The sequence below is a fragment of the Pundamilia nyererei genome, unplaced genomic scaffold, assembly GCF_000239375.1.
Source record: "Pundamilia nyererei isolate P.nyererei 1_Seehausen unplaced genomic scaffold, PunNye1.0 scaffold00134, whole genome shotgun sequence".
Classification (NCBI taxonomy): domain Eukaryota; kingdom Metazoa; phylum Chordata; class Actinopteri; order Cichliformes; family Cichlidae; genus Pundamilia; species Pundamilia nyererei.
The window spans coordinates 21,603-31,537 of NW_005187535.1; the positions used below are offsets into that span (position 1 = coordinate 21,603).

The 9,935-nt window shown below is 39.7% G+C and overlaps 2 protein-coding genes across 2 annotated transcripts; one reads left to right on the plus strand and one right to left on the minus strand.

Annotated features, from left to right (window-relative positions):
* The first annotated feature begins 166 nt into the window (after positions 1-166).
* On the plus strand, positions 167-3,390 carry xpa (xeroderma pigmentosum, complementation group A). Its single transcript, XM_005743607.1, has 5 exons — positions 167-576; positions 667-772; positions 1,281-1,446; positions 2,277-2,394; positions 2,489-3,390. The coding sequence occupies exons 1-5, from the start codon at positions 306-308 to the stop codon at positions 2,641-2,643; spliced, it is 816 nt and encodes a 271-aa protein (XP_005743664.1). The 5' UTR covers positions 167-305; the 3' UTR covers positions 2,644-3,390.
* A 1,224-nt stretch (positions 3,391-4,614) lies between these two features.
* On the minus strand, positions 4,615-8,960 carry kpna7 (karyopherin alpha 7 (importin alpha 8)). Its single transcript, XM_005743608.2, has 12 exons — positions 8,828-8,960; positions 8,585-8,728; positions 8,428-8,513; positions 7,995-8,163; positions 7,720-7,819; positions 7,428-7,510; positions 6,898-6,984; positions 6,627-6,803; positions 6,209-6,442; positions 5,184-5,366; positions 4,923-5,069; positions 4,615-4,765 (listed from the first exon to the last, which is right to left on the minus strand). Exons 1-12 carry the CDS (start codon positions 8,891-8,893, stop codon positions 4,679-4,681), a joined length of 1,563 nt encoding a protein of 520 aa, XP_005743665.1. The 5' UTR covers positions 8,894-8,960; the 3' UTR covers positions 4,615-4,678.
* Positions 8,961-9,935: the final 975 nt, after the last annotated feature.

Below are 9,935 nucleotides of genomic sequence, written 5' to 3' on the forward strand. Positions count from 1 at the left end.
CAATATTTTATTATATAAAGTGTAATAAATAGATATGTGGACGTTTTTGAATTCAGTTACTATTAGTCCGATAGCGGTGTGCTTTACTCCACACGGGGTCAGACAGAAGGTGGCGGTATTGCCCCCGAAAGCTGTTTGAAAATCACCAAAAGACCCAAACGAAAAAGAAGCCGGAAGCATTCAGCTGTCAGTTTTGTAACAACAATCTAGTGCTGGACTTTGCATGGAGCGAGAGGGACCGGGGCAAGTTCTGCAGAGTAATTTAATTCATTGCTCTGCCGTGATCGCTGTGTTTAGAGAGCACCATGGATCCGTCACAGCCCGAGACAGTGGATGGTGGTGCTTCGAGTCCCAAACTCGAGCTTTCCCCGGCGATGCGGGCTAAAATCGAGAGGAACCGGCAGCGGGCGTTGATGCTCCGACAAGCCCGTCTTGCGAGTCGTCCTTTGTCCGCTGTGGAGGGCGCAACAGCGGCCAAAGTTTCCAAGACCATCGACTCCGGAGCTGGGTTCTTTATCGACGAGGAGGGAAATATAGAGGGAGAGCAGACGATCAAGGTAGTGGTGCATCAGCCAGGTGTGTGTTTAGTTAGACAAATACGTGCTCGTCTCGTACTTACATTATTTACCTTTGTTCTTGATCACTGTGGGTCCGCGTTGTTTTCAGCTCCGGTGATTGAACCAGAGTACCTGATGTGTGATGAATGTCAGAAACCCTTTATGGACTCGTACCTGAGCAACAGCTTTGACCTGTCTGTGTGCGACAGCTGCAGGTATACACTTAAACACACACCTGATGTGTTTGCTGCAGTCTATGTGCACAATTAATACTTTTATATTTATTAGATTTATTTGGTGACTTATATTTGAAAACTTTGAACCATAAACACCTGCAAGCCTCACGGATTTCCGGTGTTTAACAGCTGTTTACAGTCATGCTCCCTGAGATCTGGAAGAATTTGGAGGATGAATTAACACCTCCTCATGTTACATGTTACATGTACTGAACCTTAAAAAAAAAAACTAAACTAAACTCAGGCTTCATCATGACGAAATTAAAAAAAGAAGAAGGATGATTTGCTGTCATTTACTGTATTTGCTTGTGCATTCTATGTTAAGCATTAAGATACCTAAACATTTTGTGCTGGTGTCCATCACAGTCTAAGTATTTAGGGGCTTTAAAGTGCAATGTTGCCTCAAACTTTTTTTGTGTATAACTGTCAACTTTGTTTTATATAGTCGTACAACTAAAGATCTATTTTAAACCTATTTCCTTTTCAGGGACAATGAGGAAAAGCACAAGCTGATCTCCAGGACTGAGGCTAAGCAGCGCTACCTGCTGAAGGACTGTGACCTGGACAAGAGGGAGCCTCCTCTCAGGTTTATACTGAAGAAAAACCCCCATAACCCACGTTGGGGAGATATGAAGCTCTACCTCCAACTGCAGGTATGAAAATATGCGAAGGGCAGCTCATACAACTTTTTTAACCTATATTCACGTTATGCTAATATTCTTTAGCATTCAGTGTTGTGTGGCTAGACTGCTCACTGTGAACTTAAATATAGTATTTCTGTCTTAAAAAGCTTAATGTATGTGAAACTTTATTCATATAAAAAAAAGCGAAGTGATTGGTTCGTAAATCTTCACTAAAAACAAGCAGATAATTGTTTTGTTTTAAGTTTACAATGCACACGTTTTATGACACAAGCTTACCAATTAACTCAATCACTGTGTGTTAAAAATCGTTAGTCATTAGATTTGTGATAACATAAATAATGTGAAAAATACTATTACCCAAGAAATGAGAGGCTGAGGTGTGAGTAAACCAAAGTACTGCTAAATGTTCAGGAAATGTATTAGGGTGTATGTTTTGTAGATGTCAGAGATTTACAGTAGATTATGTAAAAGTCTCTTTTACATAATCTAAAAGTGAAGAAGATGGTAAAAGTGATTTAAACTTGCAGTCTTTCTAATGGACAGCAGGGGGCGATTCCTTTGGTTACAAAAAGATCTATGAAAAAAAACTTAGTTCCCACTTGGTTTAGTAACTTATTAATCACTTTTAAACATTTAGAATTTACTAGCTACAGTGTGGCTGACTAGTCCTCGGTTTTCCAGATATTAGCTTCAACCCAAAACCAAAGATGGCTGCAGCAAAATGCTTAAATTTCAACTTTAAAGCAGAATTTTACAATTCCAAGGGGGGCATCATGGTGCCAGTGTCCATCTTACCTGTACAGTCTATGGACCTGCTAAAAGGTTTTTGTATATTACAGATGGAGAAAAGATGTATGGAGGTGTGGGGTTCAGAGGAAGCTCTAGAAGAAGCCAGAGAAACAAGAGAAGAGAACAGAGAGGTGCAGAAACAAAAACGCTTCAACAAGAAGGTCAAAGGTCGGTGTTTGCTTTGAGCCAAAATTCTCCCCTCCCAAATGGGTTACACTGAGCATTGTTAAACATCAGCTGTGTGTCTCTGTGCGTGTATCAGAGCTACGCAGAGCAGTAAGGAGCAGTATGTGGACCAAAAACACCACCGCTCACCAGCATGAGTACGGACCGGAAGAGGTTGTAGATGAAGAGGAAGACCTCTACAAGAAAACGTGCCTCACTTGTGGACATGAGCTTAGCTATGAGAAAATGTAGAGACACACGTCCACAAACACTGTTAAAGACTGATGTCTGGTGCTTCGACAGGAACGCAAGTTTCCAAATTCCTATTTGTATTTTTTCCATTTATAATAAATAACAATAAAATGCTCCACCTAGATCACATAATAGGGGCCAAAATCACCATTGTATTCAACACATTAGCAGTAAGTTCTTTTTTTAATGGCTGTTGCACATCTTAGCTTGATTGCTGACTCAGTTGTATTTTTAGCCATACCTATGCACATTGCTTTTCATTGTTCTGCATCATTTGAAATTTGGCAAGTCAAGGAAAGCAGGATACTGAAACTTTTTGTGTAAAATGTTGTGTAAAAAATTGTAGGTCTTCCTTGTGACAAATAGAACATTTTCCAAAGCTGCTGCCTTCTTAGAAAAAGTCATATCTTAGGAGGGCAGTTATGAAAGAAGTCTGCAGCTGTTGCCAGATGTCTAAGACTAGAAGTTCACATCACCTGCTGTAGTTTTGTTTTCATCATGGCTTTATGCTCAAGGCATTCTGGGAGTCAGTCCAGTGCCAGTCTGCCAAGAGTATCAATTTTCAATTGATAAAGACATTATCAAAGAGCACTGGCCAGATGCACCAGTGCACACACTTCAGCCTGGTCTGACCATTGTGAATTTTCACATCTTGGTTTGTTTTTATAAATGTAATTTTGTATTAGCTTTAAGGAAATGTGTAAATTTCTTTATTTGTAACGATGTAATTAAAAAAAGTTCTGAAAATGCTTTATTTTTAGGTCACTTCTGTTAGCTAGGTCGTCTGTAATGCTATTCTACAGAGCAAAGCTGTAGTTCGTGATCAGTGTGCAGCCACATCTCAACTACATTTCAGTGGTATGTGAAGAGGATGGGTGGCTTTGGCAATTCATGCTTTTGACTTAGTCTTCTACTTCCTCTTAGCACTTTCCTTGGGCTGAAAAGGGGGAAATTAGATTCAAGAGCTTTGTCAATTCAACAGTATACAGCGTACCAAAATGCTGTTTCACCCCAAGCCCCCCATGATGCATTTAAGTATATAAATACATCTCCAAGAGATAACTAGGATTTACAAATAAATAACATGCTACATTTCGGTAAAAGGGATAGAAAGGCACTTTAACTACAATACTAACTGTATGATAAACAGGACAGAGACAATACAAAGTGGATTGTGCAGTAGGTATTGAATACCAGGTTCAAGTTATTGTAGACAAGACAAAGACATGCGCAAGATGCAAAATATAGTATATTGTTCCCAGGTCCATTTTGTAGTGGATTTGTGGAAGATTTGAATCCTTTGGTCACTATTGTAAGGTGTTTGTAGAGGTGTGTGTATATCAGTCCTTTAGTGGTAGTGAGTTGAGGGCTCCGACTGCTTGGGGGAAGAAGCTCTTGCAGTGTCTGGTCGTTACGGTTTTGATGCTGCGAAACAGTCTGCCAGATGGAGAACTGTGCATGTGAGAGGTGGAAAGTGTACTTCACTATACTGTTTGCACGTCAGAGTGTCTGTTTGAATTACCAGTTCAGAGAGTAGTCAGCCAGACTTGAATGCTTAAATTTCAATAAATGAGAGATTGCCAACTCATGTTCAGTTTTAATAAACTTCAGAGTCACTACCAACTGTAGGAAGCAGGACATGATCCTGACAGTTTAGACACTGGTGGTAGTAAAGATGAAGCAGGTGGGGACGGGATAAAGGAGAGTGCCACAAATGTTTGAGAGGCGGAAATAAAGCAATTTTCTGGTCTTCTGCAAGCTAATGATTTGCCCAGAGTGACACAGAATGAAGTTACAGTGCAGGAAAGTAGTAAAGTGAAACTAGCAACCCGAATTCCAGCAATGCAGTTGACGTCTAGCCCTTATTCAAGTTGCAGATTTAACAGTTTTAAATGTTGGAAGACTTTTGTGACATTTTAGTTTGCTGTGGTTCACAGGTGCAATGAGATTTGCCCAAGTTACCCATGACTGTTGAGTACCATTGAGATCATTTCTTTATTCAAATTTTCAACATGAATTCAAAACATAGTCAGTTTTAAAATTCAAAGGATTTCTGGACATCAGGGCTTTGAAAAGCAAATTCATCCTCTGTTGCATCAACTTTCTCACCATGAGTGAGACTCTAGATAGAGAGGGGAAGAGAGAGAAAAAAAAAAGTTTAGTCAGCTTTCAAATCAAAATGCAAAAATAAAATACAAATATTAGTACAAGTTCCCAACTTCAGATTACAAAGTTTAAGGCTTACATTATAACTGTTCATCCACACAGCTAAGACTTACATCACTAAAGTACTTCTCAATTATGTTATGTGCAGCCTGATACACCATTTCATTGTCATGGTTCTGCAGCATCTCAATGCGGTCCAGTCCTCCCAGCTCTTCAATCAACAGGCTAAGCTTCTCCATCTCACCAAGCTTTTCTGCAGCCTGAAAAAGTCACAGCCAAACATAGTATCATTTAGACTCAAATCTCACTGCATTTTAAATTTTCAGTTAGCCAAGTTAATGCATTTTATAATCTGCGACATCTTCTGCCCTCACCATGAAGATGTTGTTTATGGCATCCAATATGACCAGAATGACTTTAGCATCTTTGACCTGAAGTAGGTTGATGATTGCTTCCAGAGCACCACTCTGCACCAACTGGACTACCTGCTCCACAGTAGCCCCACTAGTCAAGTTTGTCACAGCCCAAACAGCTTCCCTCTGAGTTTTGAAGTCACCCTGAGACGAGGAAGAATATTTACAAAAATAAAATATTTGGCAGCTGAACAGATAAGCCCATTGTTACTTGTGAAATGGTTTTTTCTTTAATACAGAAAATTGTCCAAACAAAAAACCTAACATACTGACAGCTAGCTTACTCAGAATCTGAACAGCACTAGTGTTTAACTTGCAAGCCAACCTTCGGTGTTGATTTCAGCCCATTTATCACAACTTCACTTTGAAAAAGAACTAAACTCCTACACTTCATTGTGGCCTTTATCCACAGAGTGATGGCTCATTAAAACTAAGTTGGATCTTATGTGCTGCACAATAATGTTTAACATTTAGTATTTACTGTCATATTCCCATGTATCATTGTGATGTTGTTTATTCTATTACTCTTGTTCTCTTCTGCTTGCTTTCTTTTTTCTTTCTCAGCAGGTGATTGATATATGCATATTTTTTTTCTCTGCCCGTTCTGTTGGTTTTTGTCTTTTGCCCTTCTCCCCCGTCCCTCTTCTCAGCTGTTTCTCTTTCCCTCTTTCTTTCTCCCCTTCTTTCCCCCAGTCAAGTCTGTCCCGTATTCAGTAAGTGAAAATAAAATAAACAATAAAAGGTGAATCAAATGGACCATTACGGCAAGGCTGGGATGGTCAGTTTGGTAAAGTAAATCCGTTGGGTATCTTTCTTTGCCTTTAGACAACAATTCTGATGGCAAAAGAGCCAAACGGGACAGGCCAAAAAAAAAAACAAAAAAAAAAAAAAACAACTACGTTGGATCAAGTAACCCAGTAAACACAAAGGTGGTGTACTCCCAGTTTTACACTTTGAATTCAGACTACAGATTGAAGGCTACTCACATTTCTCAGTAAGTGTACTAGAGGAGGAAGCAGACCACAGGTGATCAGCTGTTGGATTTGCTTGCATGGACCTGCAGCAATGTTGGACAAGGCCCATGCTGCCTCCTTCTGAATACTGGCCTTTGGATGCCTCATTAATTTGGGTAAGACATTTAGAACTCCAGCATCAATTGCAGTCTGAGTCTGTAGGTCAGAGCCACTCACTATGTTCCCAATGGAGCGGAGAGCTGGGGTCTGGTTGTCAAAGATTTATGAAGAAAAAAAAAAAATTTATATGAAGTGATCATTCATATTCAAATGCAACACTGAGTAATGACAGAGGGAAAAGTATTAAATCTTCGTATCTCATGTCAGATTTTTAACTTATGCTCAAGTGACAGACCCTTAAGTTCTGAGTAGGGGTGTGTATATACACTACCATGACACCAAGCTCCTGGTGACTCATGAGCTCCACCAGTCGAGGAACAATACCAGTTTTCACTACAATTTCAATGCGGTCATTGTCACCATCAGAAAGGTAGGAGGTTGCCCAGCATGCATCAGATAAGATGTCCTTGTCACTTAGATGAAGCAGCTGGACCAGTGAAGGAAGCATCTACAGAAGCAGAAGATGTAGCTTATCAACTGGTGGATTTGGAATTCAGATGTGCAATCTGATCACGTGTCAATACAACAGTTCCTGATGTTACCTGCTGGACTGCAGACAAGGGTGGAAATGGATTCTTGTTTCGACACAGGTTGGACAGAGTCCATGTCAGGTTACGCAAATAGCCAACCTAGAGTTAGAGTCAATTACAGTTTAGACTTGAAGTTTCTTTCACCATTTTACTAGTTATCTGATAATACTATTTTAGTTGGGGCTTTTAGTTGATGAATCATGAGTTGAAGTATTATTAATAATAATCTTCCTCATTAGAACTTATTTGATCACATTCGACCAATTTGATGCACTCATTGGCATTGAAAGCCATCAACATGAATTACTATACACTAGAACCAGTTAAAGGCAGTCAAGTTCCTTTGTGGGAACTTCAGTTTGACAAATTAAAACCATAGATTTTTCAGCATAATGCATTTAAACCAGTCATGATTTGGCAGTGTGGTTAAAGTGCAAAGCTAAACCTAGACTCTACCAAGTGCAGGACAATCTCAAATCCAGAATATTTAGAAGTTATCAGAAAAAGAGGACAAACACAAACAAAGCTTGCATAAAACTGACCGGTGTGTCTGGAGAGATTCGAGACAACAAGGCTGGGATGACATTGCACTCAATCAGGACATCGCGATAGGTTGCACCATCACCTGAGGAGTAGTTACATTGTAAGCATAACAATGAAACTGAAGTAGAGGACTGGATTTTATTTTCCATATTCCTTTGTTTAGTGGGAAGACTTTAGAGTTACTCAGCAACTGAGGCGCTTTTTGAAACTCATCTCAGATTCCCCATTTTCAACACCCCCCTTTGTTAGAGCAAAGCCAGACATGACAATACATTGCATTTAAGATTTAACCTGCAATGTTCCCAAGAGCCCAGACAGCCTGTTCACTAATGTGCAGCATTGGCGAGGACAGCAAAGAGATGAAAGCTGGTACAGCCCCATGTTCCACCACCTGAGGGTAGACACACACACATTTAGTCTGCTCTGAAAATGGCTTGAGGAGGTTACAAGGTAAACCCAAAGCAGACATGTGACTATAATATGTTGAATATTGACAATATCCAACATGTTGATAGATTACTGTGAAATCTGTCCAACATAACATTAATATCAGACAGCTTTAATACCTGTTGTGTATGCCAAGAGGTCCCAGAGGCAATGTTTGTTAGAGCCCAAGCTGCTTCAAACTGCAGAGTTGGCTCATCATCCATAGACAGGAAGGACACAAAGTTAGACAGCAAACCAGCATCTATAATCTCCTTCAGAGGAGGGTTACGTTCTTGAGAAAGCAGCTTCCTGAGGAGACGATTAAAAAAAAAAAAAAAAAGTTAAGGTACAGGCTTTACTTTGCTCAGTTCACTTGTACCCAATAAATTCTTGGGTGTCATTAACATTGTACAAACGCCCATTACGGTTTCCCCACAGGTCCCATGTGATCCCTGAAATTGATGTTTTTCTTTACAGACAGACTGAGTTGGTAATCATCTGTGAGATGGCAAAAAGCAAGGGTTACATTTGAAGACAGTATCAGACAGATCATAATCATCCCTGAACACTCACCGGGCTGCCTGACAGCCTCGGGTCTGGGACTTCCTGCAGTCGCTGTTCACGTCTTTAATTATGTCCTCAATGGATAAGTGGGTCACCTGGATTACAGGTATGTTGTTAGAGTCTCTGCTAGTTTTAGTAGAGTTATTAAAGGTTTCTGGAAACTTACCAGCTCGTTGGGGATATAATCTGGAGACAGGGCCTCCTCGTCCGGGAGGGACGACAGCGTTATATTTCTTCTTTTCAAGAAATTTTCATTCTTGTGAGCTTTGCGCAACTCCACGCATTCCGTGATCCTTTTCTCCCGAAGTTTCTACAGGAGTAGATGGTGGAGCTCAGATAAAATAACCCATTACATAGAACCTAAAAAAAATAAATAAATGTAAAAAAAAAAAAATCATAGTTAACTTACTGCTGGATCTTTCCCCTTATTCTTAAATTTGGAGAGCCGTTCGTCGGTAACGTTTTTGGTGGGCATGTTGGCCTTTGAGCGCACAGTAATCCAAGCTCCTGAAATAAAAACTCAATGAAACCAACCGCCGGGTGATTATATTTGTCAAAGCCGCCTCAGGTGAATCAAGTTAGATGTGATTATTGGAGGAGTCGTGCTGATTCATTCAAGCGCAGCTGTGCAGGCTTCAATTAAGTAACGAACTTTAGGGCTCCCGCAAGGTCACTTTCAGTCTACAGCAAGAATAGAACGAACTGCTTCTTTTAAAAATATTCGCAAAAACAATAAAATAAAATAAAAGCAAAAAATGTAATTCTACTACAGACTGCCTTTTACTAGATTTTAATTTTATACGGATCATAGCTCAAATTAAAGGCTGGGGATTTCCATTTTAAAATATTTTTTTTCCTATAATGCACTCTGGAATACACATGATACATGCATAATAATACATATATATATATATATATGTACACAGTTATGAGAAATAATTAAACGCTAGCAGCCTAAATTCCTCGCACTGGAAATTCTGGGGGCTGCAGACGCTTTTGCGTAGGATTAATCTTAGACGGCAGAGGGCAGCACAACATAACAGACAAACTGCTTGCATTTGATCAAAAGAACTGTGACGAAGTTAAAGTCCCTGCTAAATAAAAAGAAGATTTTAAATGTATAATTAATTAGTTCGTGTCTATCGAACAGTTGTTTTTAATTCAGCTGTTTATTTTAGTATGAAGAATAAAAGAAAAAGAAAAAAAGGTGGAGCTAAACAGTGAAAATGAGAAAATAAATAGATCGAAGTAGTGAAAGAGAAGAAAGTCACTGACAGAGAAAGCTAGCTAGAGAAAAAGTGACAGTGATGGAGTCTCGTCTTCCTCTGTAATGACCAGGAAGGGCCGAACAATAGTCAGAGGTTTCCCTCTGACCAAGTTATACAGTAATCACTTCCTCTTGATAACACTCACACACGCAGAGGGTCATGCGACTGTAAGGGCTCAGACTCATGTGCTGTACTCTGCTGTATAAACACACCAATTTTTTCTACTTCCTCGCCTACAATCAAACGCAC